The sequence below is a fragment of the Cebidichthys violaceus genome, unplaced genomic scaffold (assembly GCF_023349555.1).
Source record: "Cebidichthys violaceus isolate CVI_PGR_0920_01 unplaced genomic scaffold, fCebVio1.0.p SCAF_1, whole genome shotgun sequence".
Classification (NCBI taxonomy): domain Eukaryota; kingdom Metazoa; phylum Chordata; class Actinopteri; order Perciformes; family Stichaeidae; genus Cebidichthys; species Cebidichthys violaceus.
Window position 1 is genome coordinate 18,828,222 of NW_027176262.1, and position 19,089 is coordinate 18,847,310.

At 43.6% G+C, this 19,089-nt stretch overlaps 1 protein-coding gene across 6 annotated transcripts in view; it reads right to left on the reverse strand.

Annotated features, from left to right (window-relative positions):
* ryr1b (ryanodine receptor 1b (skeletal)) overlaps nucleotides 1–18,393 on the reverse strand; it is a 75,178-nt gene extending 56,785 nt beyond the window's left edge. For all 6 annotated transcript variants that reach the window (XM_068713559.1, XM_068713533.1, XM_068713525.1 and 3 more), the window contains exons 1-5: nucleotides 18,285–18,393; nucleotides 15,672–15,745; nucleotides 2,761–2,883; nucleotides 2,561–2,662; nucleotides 1,914–1,934 (exon numbers count right to left, since the gene is read on the reverse strand). In XM_068713559.1, the coding sequence (XP_068569660.1) occupies nucleotides 1,914–1,934; nucleotides 2,561–2,662; nucleotides 2,761–2,883; nucleotides 15,672–15,719 (294 nt within the window). In that variant the 5' untranslated portion in view covers nucleotides 15,720–15,745; nucleotides 18,285–18,393. The remainder of the gene's footprint in view (nucleotides 1–1,913; nucleotides 1,935–2,560; nucleotides 2,663–2,760; nucleotides 2,884–15,671; nucleotides 15,746–18,284) is intronic.
* Nucleotides 18,394–19,089: the final 696 nt, after the last annotated feature.

Sequence of the window (19,089 nt, forward strand, 5' to 3'; positions counted from 1 at the left end):
CCACGGGTAATAATCTCACATAAAAAGAATACATGACATTAATCCATCCTACCTTTTCTCAACATCCAGCAAGGATGGAACAAGAAAACACAATTACTGGAAGAGTTATAGATAGATTAGCCAAAACAACCATTTAGTGGAGCCCACAGGAGGAGAATGCTAAACCCTTCTGTAGGGTTAAGCACCCATAATCCACTGGGACGAGTCGGGGACAGGTGTGTCAAGTGGTAACACTATACCATTAGCCCTGGTGTGCATAAGCACCAGGCCTGGTGAGGACAGGTGGTGGTGGTAGCGGTGTGTGATTGTGTGTGTGTGTGTGTGTGTGTGTGTGTGTGTGTGTGTGTGTGTGTGTGTTAAGGAGGGAGATTGGCCTGTCCAGTGCTCTGGGGGTGTTGGGTTTCCCCATCCAGCCCTGACAGAGGCGGGCGGGACCCTCCACTGGGCTGCATGCCACGCAATTCTCAATCCCCTGCTCACCATTTCAAAGGCCTGGCTCGTCCACAACTCCCAACTCCTGTGAGGCCAGGAACTGACCAAACCAGCCGCAATAATGCAACTACTAAAATGCAGCCAATCGAGAGCCTCTCTAGAGTTCCATTAGGCTCAGCCAGAGAAGGTTTCTGTCATCTCTCTATTAGAAAAGATGAAATATGGACTATTCTGTCCACATTCTCAATTAAATCTGTCTCTATTATTATACGTGCCAGCTGGGGTTTTCATAGCAGGGTCAGCCCCTTGTTCCCTCAGCATCACCCTTGGCCCATGTTAAAATCTGTGCATTACTTTTTGAGATATCGCGCTAACAATATCCGATAAGAGACAGATCTGATTATTACTCGTTGCCTTTGTTGGTTGGGTTGGTTAGGGTTAGGCATGAGGAGTGAGATTGGTTAGGGTTAGGGTAGAAATATCAGGGTGAGCCAATCAGAGGCAGAGTAGGGCGGGTCATGCCTTTGCCATAGTAGGGAAAGAAAATATAAATAAGGTCTGGTGAGTTCATTGTGCATAATAATTGGCCATGTGCTTCTGTTTGTTTTCGAGGACAAAAGACTGTCGGACAAATGAGCTTTTGGCCCAATTGGACATTTTTAGGACTATTGGGGTTTCAGAAATTTTAAACTGTAGTTGTACATTTTTTGGTTTAGAAAAAGGAGGACTTAAAAACAATGAGTCTTGTCTTGAGGGTGGTGTCGGTTGGTAAACTGATAAATACGTTAATTTTGCATCAACATTGCATCATTTAGTGATTACATCGTTGAGCCTACGAAAGCTTGCTCGCTGATTCAGGGGCTTGCATTCAAAGACAGATAGCTGGATTGCTGCAAATATACCAGAATTATGTAATTTCAATCTGTTTAACAATAAAAATACACCAACAAACAACATTTTTGCCGTAATAAACTTGTATATATTGCGTGGTTTTTCCTTTTTTTAAAGGAAGCTGGTTTGGATAAGGCTCGAGTCATTTATTGCAGCAGTGTGAAAACATGTTCTGTATACAAAGGGGGAACAGAAATCAACTCAACGTTAACAAAGAATAAATGCGCTGAAACAAAAAGGAACATCAAGCAGTGTGAGGTACCGTAACATGTATGAGGCAAGAAGACAAATGTGCTGGTGATATTTCTGCATGAAACGCACACGAATGATGCATTGTGACACCTTGCTAGATCAAATTTTTCAAATCAGCTTTTTTGGTTTTATTTCCATCTTTCCAGGAACCAGTTTTTAGTATCAGCATAAAAGATGTATCTAAAGACTAGTGGACGGGTATGAGTTGAGATGTGTGAATGATACAGCACTACTTCATTCAATAGGACAGTGAGTGGGCAACAGGAGAGGAACCAGGACGGTCGCCGGGGTTGGTCGGCACACACGTTACAGGAAGACAGACACATTAACAGACGTACCCATTGGTCCAAATCGACTGCCTGCTTGGCAGAGAGCAAGAAGGGAAGCGGAGGGGAGGGTGTCAGATAAACGTTTTTAAAAAATCATAGGAAAGTAAAAGCAGAGTTCATCTATGGTGCTCACATAGACTGAAGGATCATGATGTACAGAAAAACACCCAATCTATGATCCATATTTAAACAAAAAGAACCCCCAGCAGCAACATCTTCTGTGTAAGATAAGGTAGGTAAACGGATTAAAGCTGATTAAAAATGTAAATAAAAGATCTTTAGGAAATATGCTAGGTGGCCCTCTCACCAACAGTCACATGAGAGGATCAATAACAAATGTATAGCTTCCAGGCTTTGTGCTAAGCTAAGCACTTTTTTGTTACATACTAGACGTAGAGATTAAATTGGTGTTTGTTTTCTTATGTAAAACAGCAAAGATACATATTTGTTTGTGCTTAAGTAAATCTGTTAACAAAATCAGTTAGTTGAATATATTATAAAAAAGAACAGATATAGTTTTCATCAGTCAGGAATATACTTTATACCAATTGTATTTCTTTATTTGTCATTCATGAGTCAAATTCCTCGATCTCTCACACCATCCAAACATTCTTCTACCTATTGGTCATTTCTTTATTCCCGTTTTGGAGTCCTACCTCGGTCATCTCCACCGTGTTGGCCAACATCTCCTGCAGCGCGCGGACCGACAGGGACTGCACCAGAACGAAGCTGCATATGGCCAGGTCCGGGGGCACATTCTGCCCAACGTATACACAGCACAGAGGGAAAAACAAAGAGTTGATGAACGCACGGTGTACATACAGTGCAGGACGGACAAAAAGAGAGAGCCTCTTACCTGAGCGTTGGATGTGGTTTCCAGAAAGCAGAGACGGTTCCCGAAGCCCTCGCAGGACAGACAGAGCTTAATCTGCTGCTCCTTCAGGACGGAGGCAGTGCACTGCAGAACCACCTGGTCGTCCTGCAGCCGACACACAAACACAACACTTTCAATCCACTGGCCTTTCATTTTCAGGACATGTTATTTTATGTTCACACCGAGTTTATTTCCCTTAGATTGTTTTGCTGCTGCTTGTCCCTGAAACGCCCACTTTGTCATATTTTAGTACACATCCTTTTGTGTCTCCATAGCACTTCTTGAATAAAACTGGCTTCGCTTCACATTTGGTGCAGGCGATGTTGTTTACAATACTGACCTTTTATTGACTACAGTGACATGCTTCATAAGGAGTGCTGAAGAGGAAAACCTGCCTGCAGCACAGAATAGAAAAAATAGAAACTTGCTGTGCAGTACGCAAAAACTAAAAACTCCAGGAGACATTTTCATCGTTTGCTCTTTCTTTTCCAATGTTACTATCTAGTTTTATGTCTTTTGAAATTAAATAATATTGTTATTAAAGCCATGATGTACTGCCACAAATGTTTTGAATGCATGTTCTTGCTTTCATTTCCACACCGTACGGACACCAATTAGCAAACACTTACTTTAGTTATGTAACCCGTCACAGTAGAGTCTGCATTAGTTTCTGTCAAAGTTATGTCATTGTACATTTTGTGCAGACACAATGACGGATTACACAACTAAAGCAAGTTTAAAGATGCATTACAAAAGAGATATTCATAGATTTATATTTTTAAATGACCAGTTGAGAAGGCTACAAACACCTCTTCTCAGTACAAAAGACACACGCAACTCAGTTGCACAAGCAGAATGCTAACGGACAGCAATTTGTTGCTCCTCGTCAGACCCCGGACCCTCCAGAGGCCGCTGTAAACACGGCGATAAACACCCCCCCACCCCTGTGAAACCCACACCTGACACTCAACATTCTCAGCTGCTCCTTCTACTCTGCCACTCAGTGGATGCATCACTTAACCCGATTAAATATTCCTCTCTAAAGTTCTGGACAGAGACCTGACTTTTCTCCCATCTCACCCAACTACTGAATCATTCTGTCTTCACGTTCTTGACCTGTTCACTGTCTGCCCTGATGATTCAGCGCCACCGATGCGCCGTGACTTATAGTGTTCAGGAGAACAGACGGACAGCGCGGGAGTATGCATGTTTATGAGAATGGAAAGTGATGCAGATCCGTGTCCTCATAACATCGACTCCTCACTTATACCCAGAGGCCTCTAGTGTTTCTTTGGCTGAAGAGTGTCCCCTCTTCCTTCGGCCGGGCTATCATCTATCTCTCCTCAGCCTTGAAATGTCTCCTCCTGTCCCGTCCTCGTGTTCCCTGCTTTGCACTCTGGAAAGTGGAGCAATGCGCCCTTTTCTCCTTCACTGCAGACACGAGCAACACAACTCCATATGCGAATCAAGTGCTACTAAAACCCGCAACATGGACAGTAGAAACGGGGGGCTTTCGGGCAAAATCTGTAAATCTCAAAGAGGTATTGTGCAAAAGAGAGATCAAGTTTCCAATCATGTTAAAGCAAAGCGGTGGGATTTCTTTTTCGTACACCAACAACAGCTACCTCAAAGCTGAGATCAGTAGCTATATGCACTACGACGACATGGATCTTCGTTTATGAGGACGTTCTGAGACGAGAAGTTGTAACTGGGCTGAGCGAGGAGGCTAAAATGGGCCAAACAGGCCACGTTTTGGAGGACAGTGCATACGGACTCATACTGCAGTCCCCATTAAGAGACAGGGCTGAGCTTGTGGCTGTCTAAAAGCAGACTGAAGTAACCGAGTGACTCACTGCTCCGAGATGAGATGTGCGATCGGATGACAGCCGTGGACGATGTATGCCCCAATGTTCATCCATCCATCTATTTCTACAGATTTACTTCGCTCTACCTCTCAAGGCAAGATCAAAAAGGCGGAAGAATACGCTACCTCATTCCTGTATAAATATTTCATCTGTACAAATCATTCTTTAAATATGTTCTTGAAAGTGCTATAAAAATAATGGCTATTAGTGTTTTATAAAAATATGTGGTCTGGATTTTGATTAATTGCTGAATCAGCCACAAATCCTCCAGGTAAGTGACCGTGGGAACGTTTGTAGGAAGCCATTAATATAATAGAATAGGGTTTTTTATTGGTCCGTGGACGTCATACAACAAATTATTATCAAGGTAAAAAGGGACAAGGAAACTGTCATCCATCAAATGAACAGAGTGGACTTTGAAACTTTGGCTGCAGTCGATTACAGTCAAGCCACTTTTCCTTGAGCTCATTGGAAAACTTTGTGAGGTCAAGGAGAGTTGTGAGGGAGATTTAGGAAAAGAAAATACGGCTGCACTTAAACGACGGCAGATAGATGTTGCGTGCTTTTCCGTTTTTTTCAGCAACTCTATTTATAACAGATAGAAAATGGAAGAAGGCTACAGTGACAAACTCCACACTGTTCTGTTCAAGTGAGGATTCCTGTCCAAAACAGAACCACACTTCCTGGAAGGATGTTTTCAATTAATCCATAAATACACAATTAAAACAGCGAAGGCAGTTGTTATGGACAGCAGATGGTGTGGCGCTTTAAATGTGGCCGCAGCAAGGAATTGTGGGACGGCAATAACTCCTTTCCTTTCATATAGGATGGTCCAGTGTACCCTCTGCCAAAGGAGGCACCTTTCCCTAGCATTTAGAGTATTTGAACAGTTCGTATCATGGCTGACACTTTACACTTTTGGATCATTTCACTCAGTTAGGAACCGTCCGAAGCACACAGGCTGGACCACAGCCTTGGATTATATCACAGACTCAACCAGTCAAGTATGATATTAGGCAGAAGACAGAACCTTGAGAAAACCGGCTGACAGAGCAGATAAACACAAAAGCCTCAGCCAGCATTTGCCAGCACTTGGTCCATGGCTGGACCGGACTTTTAATAGTCCTCTGACAAGTGCATCAGCAGCTACAGAGCTGTGTCCTTACAAGAGTCGCACTGTGAACCACTTCCAATGTGACCATGTGAAAAGCTGACACACACACTCCTGGGCTTAACTCACCCTCATATTAATAGAGGCAGCTTTCAGGGTGTGCACCTGACCCTTTATTGGGAGCCGAGCACATCTCTCGATTATTTGTTGATCTCACGTGACTGTATCTGAGCCGAGGCAGGTAGGCCGCACCGGGTGAAAGCCTGGGCAGTGCTGGGCAAAGACGTGGAACCCATGTGATGTCCCATCAGCACGGTGGGTGTAGAGTTACAGCGGCGGCTAAAGCATTCGGGCTATGTGGACGTTTGGGGTCAGCGGGAGAGGAAGAGACAATTGGATGTAAACTGACAGACGGTCAGACAAACAAACACACTACTGTGTGCAAATAGAGGTGCGTAATGCAGTGGGGATTAACAGCCAGGGGTACGGATAGCGCCTGAAAGCAGACACCTTTGTGTATTCTCTAGGGCCCCGACTGTTGGTGCACGAGCAGAAAGAGGGTAGCCAGGGTTCCCCGGACGAGCAGGCACGCTGCCCGTCCTGCACAGGAAGCAGACCGATGCAAAATGGTGCATATATATCCGCCCCCTCCGATCCATTCTCCATTTTGAGCCTCCTCCATCCTCAGGCTTGTGACCTGGAAATCGATCTCAACGCTCCATCTTGATGGACATCCCAAGTCTTTAAAATGCTCGAGTAGCAAGGAGGCTTGTCGGACGGGCTATAAGCAAGGAAACACCAGTGCATCCTTTATGCAAGTCTTTTCTGCACCTGTGACGTATAACAAGAGGCGTGACACTGAAGCTGTGCAACATGCCATTTAACTCACGGCGCTTTAAATTGACGGCTCCGAGGCAGGGGTGTCTCATTTTGTTAAAAGAATGTTGCCTCGACTCCTCTCTCCTCTTGTCTCTTCCTCGCTTCCTTCGCTCGCATCTCCCATGGGCGGGACTAAGACGGGAGGAGAGGAGGTGAGGAAAGGAATCCAGGATGTACAAATTGGGCCCATGGTCTCAAAGACAGAGTGATCAGACTGCTGTGTGACATTTTTATACAGTCTCAAGTGATGGGAAATGAACACACGTCTTCTCACCATAATCAGCTGGTTAAAGACTTGACTGTTCAAAAATCACATGTGACACTGGGGCTGGTGGCTTTATAGCTCACTAGTCACATCGGCAGTGTCCAAAAAACTAATTTCCTGGCTGGACATTCAACTGCATGTTGGTACAATTTCAGGATATAAAAGTGTTAAGCCTTTCTCTTCGTCAACAACTTTTAATCATTCTTTTTTGACAGCTTGTATGACAAATGGTTATTCTTATTCTGGACTGTATTTTTCAATATATTTATACATGTTCTTAGCTTTAATATGGAACAAGTAGTACGTATAGGTAAACCTTTATTTGTCCAATTGAGTCAAATGGTTTTTCACAGCAGAATCAACAGCCATCCCAATTAAAACAAATATATTTTTGTCTGCAAGTTGAAAGGGTTGTTTTTAAAATATTCGTTTACTGTTTCGCCCAGATTTGTTTGCATCGTGATTCACGACTGATTTCTGAATGTTATCATCTCAGTATTGGTTTACCTTTTCAGTCTCTTTACATCATACTATCTAATTCTGAAGTGACAAAGTGCCACGTCGGTGCCACTGCATCGCCTGCCCAGGAACCAAATCCCTCTCATCAAATGAATAATGAGGAATAATAATGTCCATTCTTTGTTTACGTTCCAGAGTGTGCTGACACAGGCCACCTCATACACTGACTGTGTTTCTGTGGACATAAAAAAGAGTGAGGGGCAGCACATTGCACGGTACGTGGGTGGAGGAGAAAGGAGAGCAGTGATGGGGTTTCCCTTTGAAAACTGGCAGAGACCATGCAGGTGCACTATCAGGATCCTCCATCACAGACTGCAGTTTGAAGGGCCTGGTGGCTCCCCCGCTTTCCTCAGCCATGCGCTCTCTCTCATGTTCTCTACTCCTGTGCCGCTCGAGGATATGAAAAGTGTGAATATAAAAAGGTCTGGTTGAGAGTTTAGGTTACACACACTACACACCATCTCTTACATATCACTTCGAAAATAGCCAAACCATCTCCTTAATTCCCCACCAGTGTCAACAGATGCAGATATAGTTTAGGAGAAGTCAGGCTTTTTTACTGCAGGTAACTACTGCTGCCTCTCTGCCTCAACCAGAGTCCAGCCCAGCCTAGAGATTTATGAGGACAACATACATATATATATATATATATATATATATATATATATATATATATATATATATATATATATATATATATATATATATATATGTGTAAAAAAGGTAAAAAAGGTTACAGACAGCATCTGAATTTGTAGGTAAACAGCTCAACCAAAGTCTCCAGGAATTTATTCTCTCTCTCTCTCTCTCTCTCTCTCTCTCTCTCTCTCTCTGTCTCTCTCTCTCTCTCTCTCTCTCTCTCTCTGTCTCTCTCTCTCTCTCTCTCTCTCTCTCTGTCTCTCTCTCTCTCTCTCTCTCTCTCTCGCTCTCTCTCTCTCTCTCTCTCTCAACATTTACGAGCCTGTCACAGCAGATCATATGATGGTGGCGGTGTTACAAACGTTCTATACATTGAATACTCATAAGTGACGTGTAAATCGCCTCATTTTCAAAACTTAATAATGATGCATGAACTATATACAGTATATAATATGATAGACATGTTCAGTAAAAATCAAAGGCTTCTTTGCTTTGGTGTCACAATACAACAGGTTTAATTCATTTCTACATGAGTTCTGTGTAAATGCTGAACTAAGTTGCTCTGCTGACTGGCTGACAGTGGGACACCAAAACAACAATTATTTCATTCAAGAAATACACAGACTATTTGACAAGACAGCATAGGCATATGTCCTGGTGAAAAACTAACTCAAATTAGATTGCTAAATGTGTATCTGTGCATGTGTGTCTCTGCTGAGTGATGTGTGGTATAACGTGGTGTGAATGACGGCGTTCTGTTATGACTATTGTGCCGCATCGAATCCACGCTGAGAAACCCTTCAACCGCACACAGAAGGGCTTCGTCTTTCTCACAGTCAGCTTCTTCTCACACTACTGTGTTTGATGTCCTCCGTTATCGGTGCTCCCCTCGTTATTCCGTGTGCAGGCCTCTTTTTCTCTCCCGTTACCTCTGCCCGCTCTGCCCTGGGCCTTCCCCCTCGGCTCCTCTCCTATTTTAGGTGGCTGCACCTGTCACTATCACATTCCCTCCTTCTGCTGACCAGCCGATACTTGGAGCTCTCACTCGGAGAAAGAGCACTCTCTCCTGCTCACAGGGAAGGCATTGAGCAGAGGAAGACATAGACGATTAGATTATTGCTCGCTGATAGATTCCACTTCTGAAAAAACAGCCAATCACTTCCCAAAAAAAGCAGATTACTTTTGAGTTACTGAAGTAGGAAAATTGAAAGGACAGGCATTGTAAGTCTCAAAGCGTATTGGGTTCCAAGTTTCAGCAACACTGGTAACAGAATTAGGGTTCAAATGAAAAACAAAATATCCAAAAACTCTTTTAATAGGTTGCCAGGAAATATCTACAAACTAGCATGACTACGTTTCCATATCTTATGAGTTTCACTCTCAACCGAGCTGCCGGGTCATCTGGGCTTAAACAGTGATCATTCACAAATCAGAAGAAACACTGATGTTGATTTTCATGGCACGTATTGTTTTGACAGCCCACACACACACACACACACACACACACACACACACACACACACAGGCTTCATTCCCCTCGGCTCAGTTAAACTGCTGCTACTACTCTGCCGCCTCTGTCTTTTCAAATACAATAAGTCTGCCAGACAGCAGCAATTCAAAGGAAAACACTGGTGTAAATAAATTATATTCTAGCTGGGCTGAATCCAAAATCAATTCCTCCAAAAGAAAAGAAAAAAGTCTATTCGCCATGGAAGTAAGCAAAGACGATGTAACATCCCATAGTCCACATGAAGCTTAATAGCCTGAGAAAAAAGGGTTAAAAAGAAACAAACAGCCGATCCTTGATCCTCTCTTGTAGTCCACAAAGCACACACAGTTGATCTTTATAGTTTCATCTCAGCCTTCGCTCAAACTCCTTCATCAATAAGACCATATTGTCAGATTTCTTTTTTGCAGCACAAATGAATTGCCTCAAACCAAAGACTGAGCTGTGGATCTAAAACAGTTTTCCTCTCTAGCAGAATTCTGGACGATTTCGGGCATTTTGGAACAAAGGCAGTGAGAAACGATGGAGTAAACATTGGCCGTCTGGACTCGTTTAGCTACACCACACTTTATGCTGCATTAGCTTCTAAAAGGGCTCTTAAAGAAGAAAGGGACCAATGCCAGTGTTTTACATTTACAACAAATCAACAAATCACATTGATCACTGCCAGTTATTGTGAACACAGAGCTTTCAGAAAGTTGGTTTCCAATAACTCCTGAATACAATATGAAAAACTATTAATAGAACAGGCAACGATGACACAAACTAATATGGATTTGATGTTTGAATTGCATAAGATTAATAAATCCAAAACTAATTAAATTCATTAACAGGAATATGACGGACTTATTTCTGTTCGATGTCTACTGTCCATCCAGAGATCGCTGGATCTTTAAAGTTATAAAAGGTGACAGAGCTAATCATTTAGCCTCTACACACACACACACACACACACACACACACACACACACACACACACACATAATGTTGCATAATACTGTCACTTTGCTTCGGCAGGATCCCCCCCCTCTCTCTGTCTGTGTTTGTGTCTCATGCCTGAGAGAACAGACCACCTGTTTATTGTGTACACTGCTGTAACAAAAGCAGGGAGACTAACAAGTGCTGTTAGTGTGTGTGTGTGTGTGTGTGTGTGTGTGTGTGTGTGTGTGTGTGTGTGTGTTCGTGGCCCCGCTGCAGAGGTGTTCATCTCCTAGGCTCAGCACTTCGTTTCGCTCAGCCTCTCCCCCCGTCCCTCACCTGCTGCCTTTATAGCTCACTGATGATCACACAGTATGCGTGTAAATGTGTGTGTTAAAGAGCGAGAGGGGACAAAGACATCAGGACAAGGGGGGTGGACTCAACGTCTCAGTGTACATAAGCAGCAGTATAACCAGATAAAATATGTTGCTGTGTTCTCAACTATCCATTAGAAAAATCAGCATCCCAAAGAAAAGAGAGATGAAAAGAGGGTAAGAGGTCAAAGGTGAATTCAGAGCATTTCTATTGCCTCCACACGGCTCTCAACATAGCTTAAAACACACAGACAGAAAGATACTCCACTATATCTTTACATGGCATATTTGCTGCTTTACGAATCCTCTGAACTTTAAACTAAGCACCTTTAACGTTTCTGCAGAGTTAAGTTAGGATACCTCGTGGGGGCAGCGGTGTAGAGAGACCTGCTTTGTTACCTTTTGAGGATGTCAGGCAAAGGACTGAGGACTGTTCGACGACTTAATGACCAGTTGAAGAAACAAATCAGCTCACAGGCAGACGAGCAGCTATATGTGCTGATGAGGAATGAGGTGATTGGAGGACAGATGGGCGTGGCAGTTTTCTTTTTAAATAAAAGGGAAATGTGAGGGCATCTAGTGGACAGGTAAAGAATAACACTGAAGGAGTCTGGGAAATGTGTGCGCGGAGAGGCTGAATGAGCATGAACCCACAGAACTGAGGCGGACATTGTGACAGATGAAGTCAGGTCAGAGATAACGTTCCATCACCTAAATACAGGGTTGAATTCACTCATCAAATCAGAATGCATTTAAATACCATATTCAGTCTATTTAAGTTCAACTTTCACTGAATTTAAGAATGAGAGTGTTGAACAGATATGTGCATACACTCCAAAGATTTTGCCTAATAGATTACACATTTGCTCTTTCCAAAATGACTTAATTAGCTCTAGGCTAATCAAAGAAAGGCATACAAAGATCTGGTAACAGAGCTTAACAAATGTGAGTATTGTACCAACTTGGAGCGGAATGCACAACTGACCCAGCTATCTGAACCCAACCCTAGAAAGCACCACCTAAGAAGTCACCGGTGGAGCATCTGAGTGGTTAAAACACAAGCCCTATAACCACAACTTCTTCAATGTAGCCAGGAACCCTCATTGTCTGTATCTCTACTGTTCATGAAGTAAAGGCATAGTTAAAGACAATAAAGTCACCATAAAGAACAACAACATAAAACCCCTCAAATCGCCCAATCCTGCTCAGGAAACCCGACAACATAAGTCCACCCGGTGAGCACCGAACTGTTCATTTGAGGGTCAAAAGACGTCTACATGTCTCCCATCAGTCTGGGCTAAAATTTGTTAATAATTAAAAAACAACAAGGTTGTCGTCACCGCATTTCAAAGACTTTACTTCAATGTGTAGCGGGACCTGTATGTTATTGAAATACAGTTGTTAAAAAGTTAATAAAACATCGGTTGCATGTAACCTTGGCATTTAAAATAAACGTTCTTCTGGTAACCTTTTAACCTGCAAATCACCAAATCAGTAACTCCTGCAAACATTCTGCCCGTACACCTCTGACAATATCACTGCTGTCAATCCACAGTCACAACAATGAACAAGATCTCTGTTCAAGTGACACGCACCGGGGGACGAGCACACACACACAAACACACACACACACACACACACACACACACACTAACACACACACCGCCGCGTCTCCCAAAGGATGCTGGCAAGTAGGACACCGACTCCTCTGGTTTCTCCCTCCAGAGTGTGCGCTCTCATAGTGGCAGGCTAAAAAAAGGAAAGTGCTGTTACAGGCCGGATCTGGAAGTACCCCTTCAAACTCTCTTGCCCCTGCGTGATTCACACACACCGCGTCGTGTGGCATCGTGAAACAGTGACACAGCTTCCGCCGTCGCCAGCGAGGAAACGGCGCCGTTGTCTGAACTCTGGGTTCCCTGATGTAGACTCTCGTGTGTTACAGCAGCCTGTGTTACTGTGTAGGGTTTATATAAAAGGTAAGACGGCTGGCTATTGCGAGCTAAGCTGATCTCTTAATGTGGGGGCTCAAGTGCTTGCAGGTAGTTTTTTTTTAAAGAGGAGGTTGAAAATCAGATACCTGTTGTTCAACATGAAAAGAGCATGCAGTGTGTAAGCCCCACCAGCCAGTGTGTGGACTGTACAACTCTTCAAGCCACACTGTGTGAGTCACAGGCCCTGGGCCACATTACAATAACACAATGAAACCCAGAATAGACTCGAGCAGCGCTGCTGAGCAATCTGTGTGTGGCCTTTTGCGATGTGAAAAACGATCACTGGAGATGTGCAAAATGCACAACATCCTTCCCCATCTGTCACACTGGACAGGATTCAGCATTTAAAGGATCCAGACTGCATCACCTTAGTCCCAAACTCACAAAGCTTTCCATCTGATTTGGAGGATTCCCAGCAGGGATGAAAAGCAGAGAAAAGGATCAACAGTGAAAGAACTGACAGGATTACACTGCTATTATCTTTATTAGATTCTTCCTCACATAGACAACAATGACTTTCTCAAACTGGAGGTAATTACTTTGACAGGGGAGGAGCCCGAATAACCTCCTGTAGAGTTTGTGTGTTTGTTGCATCATTACATTCAAGAGCCTGGCGATGGGACTGTAGGGATTTACAAAAAGAAACGTTTTAAAACTGTGGGGAAATGACTGATTCCTTAGCTCATGAGCATGACAAGTCTAATCTTGTACAATCATGACATAAGAGAGCCGATCATAAAGAGCAGCTGTAAACTGCATTACTATGGAATCATGGCGCTTAAACACCTATATGAGTTAACCTAACATGAAAAAAACACCCAAGATGGCATTTCAAACATTTCTATTTGAGTGAAGTTCTGTAAAGTAAATTGTATCGGCGGTTCCACAACAGTGTGCTTATTTTGTAAAAAAAAAACCATCTTGAAAATCCTCAAGGCCCTGTGCGCTGAAACACCTGCAGGCTAGTTATCGATACACAGTAGAAATGTGCCGCGCTCACAAAAGCTATAATTTGGAAAAACAAAAGGACTTTTTTGAAACACTTTTCCGTGCACGCAATATATTGTGAATATATTTAGTTTTCTTGAACGTGAGCTGGAAGGCTGTTATCCTAAACTAGACCCCTCGGTGTGATGAGATGCCTCATTTGTTCGTTTTCAGAAGATTTCATTAAATTGTTATTAGATAACGACCTCTGGAGGAAAATGCTGAAGGGCTGAGCTAAACCCCTGCTGAGCCTGAGCATACACACGTTACCACTGTAAAAAGACGACATCAGGCGACCGTATGAGGACAGCTGACTCCCATCACTGGCCTCTCATTAAAAGACGGATAACGCGGACCGTTTTGGCGGACTCTTTGAGATTCTCGCAGCACCACGAGCGACTATGTTTTTAGCCCTTTGTCCCCGGCGGGGATTGAACCCCTGACCCCGACAGCGCTCGTGTCAGAGATAAACCCATTGAAGTGCACGAGTCATTAATAATTCACCTAGAGCGGCATTGTTTTTTCCTTTTGAAGTGTTTGGTGTCTATTAGCTTCATCCTCACCGAGCCTCTTGAACCAAAAGGACAAAACCCTGCTGAGGACATTCAAAGTGTCTCGCTGTTCACCTGAAGGGAGGAAAACGCCGTTTATAGTTTTGTAACAGAAGCTACAGCCGTGCTGCTCTGTAATGCCACATCCTTTAGGGACATTGTGAGCTGACAGGAGCCCACGTCCGTCAATGTGATGTGCTTAAGGTCCTGGCTCTTTTGTACTCGGACCATTATTTCACTGCTAAATGGATTCATGTGGTGGACGAGGTGAACGGGACATCCACGCTGGTGAAATAGAGCTCCACTTCAACAGGAATGCATTTCACTGTGGAGGTGTTTTGTTGATGCAGAGATGAAGAAGAGTGTCTTGTCTAAGGATTCCTTGGAATTGTATCATGTTATCGTTAAAAACATCCACAAAATGTTTTGACTAAAATCAAAGATTTCCAGCAAATTGTTATTGTCAAAAAAGAAAAGAAAAATAATATAATCAGTTCAATTTTAATGTGGATCTGATACTGCACGCTTACAATGTCTAGCTTTGGAAACCCACATCACCAGCTCAGCTCTTTTAGGTCATTTCTTTCTTCTCCCGAGGAAAGACGTGCAGCCAGCTGTCCCCTGAGGGCCCGGGGCAGCTTGTTGCTCTGCCTCCTCACCCCTCACTGACGGGCTCTACTTTCCTCAGATAAAAATAGATAACGCTGCTAACAGATGCACCAGCCCCTGTCTATCTATCTGGGCTCTCTCACACACACACACACACACACACACACACACACATACATATGCATAAACTGTCACCTATCCTTAAGCCCAGAACATTCTGGACGTAATATAAAAGATTAGGCGAGACGAACAGTGCATTCTGGAAATGATCAAAATACGATGAGGTAATGTAGGTTAGATTCCTGCTCTCACACGGGATAAAAAAAAATTAAAAAATCAATTAGCAAGTTTAAAGAGAGCCACTAATAAGCAGGTCATGGCACATTCAGGGCACCGCAAAAATAGTCCACTATATAGAGAAGCCTTGGCTCTGAGAACTGCAACTACACATTTGACTGAAATACCCGATGCCAGAAAAAGCAAAAGTGATACAAGTGGAGGAGCTGTGAAACCGAAGAACGCTGAAGTAGATCATGAGACAATTTTAGATCACGAGTTGAATCACTTCTCTTTGGCAAAATAATAATCAAATTATCTTCCTCTCTGTTCTCATAACTCCTCGTCTCCTCCGGCAGCCGGTGCAGGTTTCCCCAAAAAAGGAAAGTGAGCAGGACTCACCGTTCGCAGGAACTGGATCTCCTCCTCTCCCTCTCCCCCTTCTGCCATCCTTCTCCGAGGGTTATTCGCAGCTCCTCGGGAGAAAAGACAAAATCCTTCTGTTCAGGATTTGGATTTTTCAATTTTTTTTTTATGTCCTTTGCTACGTCCCCTCCCTCTCCAGTCCACGTTGCACCTCTCTCCCTCCTTTCTGTACCCCCCCCCCCCCTCTCTCTCTCTCTCTCTCTCTCTCTCTCTCTCTCTCTTTCTCTCTCTCTCTCACACACACACACACTGTCAGTGTCTCTCGCTCTGGTGTGTGTGTGGGCGTGCTGGAGGACAGCGTGAGTCCTGTGGCTCTCACGGTGTTGTGAGAGAGAGTGAGAGGCTCTCCCCGGCTCCTCTCTCCTCTCCGGCATCCCCCCTGACCGCAGATGAGGGAGGGGAGGGGAGGGGGGGAGGGAGGGGAGGGGCAGGCACCTACTCCCATCCCATCGTGCTGTAGAAGTGGGCCACTCCTTCACACAGGCTGACCCCCTCTAACACTCACACACACACACACACACACACACACACACACACACACACACACACACATGTCTAAGGCTATAAAAGGAAAGGGGGTGAAGACTAGCCTTTGGGGAGTGTGCAGTAAGAACAGATGCACACACACACACACACACACACACACACACACACACCTTAACTCTTCAAAGTGTATAAGTCAGCTGCGCTGTACAAAAGCACCCTCAGAATGAGGAGCGTGAGCTCACTGACGCTACATTATCTGCTCCGCCCCCAGATGTTTAGATCATTCAGACATCTCCGTCACCTGACGGTCAGCTGACGAGCTTCTGTCAGTTGTATGTCCTGATGTGCCTCAGATTCAGCAGAGATGCATGATGGGGAATTTGTACAGAGCTGACTTAACGATAGGACTTAGCCCTATTTTCTATTTTCTACTATTATTAATTGATTAAATAAACTTGATGTGAACAACTTAAGTGTACAAATTCTGTAAAACTTGGTTTCAAATAATTTTAAATTTGTGATATTATATACAACAATCAAAGATGAATTTAGAGACAAAAACATTCTTAGTTAAAAAAAAATCTAAATTCAGTTAATTCTGCTTATTTAGGACTGTGTGGGTGTGGTTAGATCAGATTTGATTGATCAGTGACTATCATCACATTATCAGCAGATTAGAATTCAGATCGGTCAGTGCATGGAAATATTTGACAGCTCCACTTTAAACTCACTTTAACTCAGTGAGACAAAACACAAACGCAGGACTCAATGCGTTCATGACTCGATCACTCCTATCTTAGACTTTATACACGTTATAAAATACAATATATGTCTAACACCTCATGCTTTCAGAGCCCTGAATTTAGTCTGCAGATTGTTTATGTTGTCTAAACAACATAAAAACTAAAAGAGAATAATTTAACAATGATATGATGCAGAGAAAAAGCTGCAGTTTGTGTTTGATATTTTTGCTTGATAGAAGACTTGAACTTGGTCAATTGAAAATCTAAAATTGTTGTCCATAATTCCCCGTTGATCGTAAGAAATTAATTGAACTGAGCTTGGCACATTGGGTGCAGTGGATACTGGCGATGTCTTCTTGCGGTCTAATCAATAACAGGATGAGTCCCTCTGACATGAGATCAGGCTCTTAATTAGCTCCGTGCTCTTTCACATTTACCCATAAAATTAAATATTTTATGCTTCAGTGTTAAAGTAGCAAAAAGGTCTGAGCCCCCTCCCCCCCCCCCCCCCCCCAGACCATTTTTTCGTGCTGCACGCCTCTGTAGTTGTGCAAGAAAAATCTGTGCAGTGATTTAAAGGGGATGGACCTGTCCTGTGTCTGAACGCCTGGACATCAATCCAACAACGTCAATACGTTGACACATTTCACCATAAGGAAATGATTCGACTACTATTTCTTTATTGTATTATTTGAGTGTCAGCAGTGTGATTGGAAGGTATGAACAGTGACTGATCAGCAGCCAATTAATTCCACTTTTAATTAACTCTGTAAATCGATTATCAAGCAAAAATGTCAAAAACATTTTGCAGGTTGCAGCTCCTGAAACGCGAGGATCCATTCCTATAAGGACTGACTGTACAGACATAACAAGCAATGTGAAGGTGTCACCTTGGGCATGTAGGAAACTATGATGGGCATTAGTAGCATTTCTCTTATTATAGAGACCAAACCTCCAGTTTAATTTATCTGAAGAAAGGTGTCCATCCAGTGTCTCTGTCAGTCTCCTTACAGCCTGGATACAATCCCCTAAGTCATATTTCAGCTCTGAAAAGATCTATTATACCTTGACACAAAAATGCAAATAGATCTATGATGAGACGGTGTAGCAGACAATCGTCCTGGCAGAATACAAAGGCCAAAGATACTATCTTCTCTCAGCATCCACAGCTCTGTCTGGGCAGCCTGCATCCCTGAGGGGAACAGTGGATGAGTGTCAGTGGCACACCCCTCCTGGTCACATCGGGCAGCAGGGATGCACCAGACAGAAAATCACACAGGAACGGCGACCGTCCTCTAGACAGTGTGCACCTATACACCTACACTTACACCTACACACACACACACACACACACCCTTACCTCCTCAGTGCCCATCTGACATCCTTCAGCATGCTCTCCTTCTCGCCCATCTCCCTCCCGCTGCAACAGCAGCTGGCAGCGGATACGAAGATGTTTTGGGACGCCGGGATACAACTCCGTCCAGCGGGTAAAGCAGAGAGAGGAGGAGGAGAGGAGGAGGCGGAGGAGGAGGTGACACGCCACTGAAGCAGAACTAACGTGAATTCTGGGAGTATGAGTCCTGGTTCAGGAGTGACCTGCTGGTGCCGGTTTTTGTTTTTTTATGCCAACTCACGAATCCGCCTTTACGTGCAGTTGCGGCGCCGCGCCTGAGGGTGGCGACATCGTACCGAGAAATGGAGTGAAATCTGTGCACGGTGATCTCCAGGATTCTGACCTGTGATTGGGACTCCAAAATGAGCACTAATTAGCAAAAGCTTTCAAGACAGTCACGGTACCATCCTGAGTAGACGATGGTAAGCCTTGGCTGATGGTCTATTGCATTTAATGTGTTGCTTCCTTTACATTTAATTAAAACAAACGGAGGAAAATAAATGATTTCTCCAAACGTAACGCTAACGTTACACTATGACGGTAGCGCTATATGTTACAAAGACACTACATTAAAGAGTTATCCCATAAGAAAATAAGTCACATTTTTAAACATATATATATATAATGTACTATAATTAAACGTCGAACTCTCCCATGTCGTTTTAATTTAACACAGTTACCGTTCCTTCTACGTTTCGTTACCGTCAATGTACGTCAAAACACAATTTCAGAGACTTCCGTTTCAAAAATTATCAAAATAAAAGACTTTGAA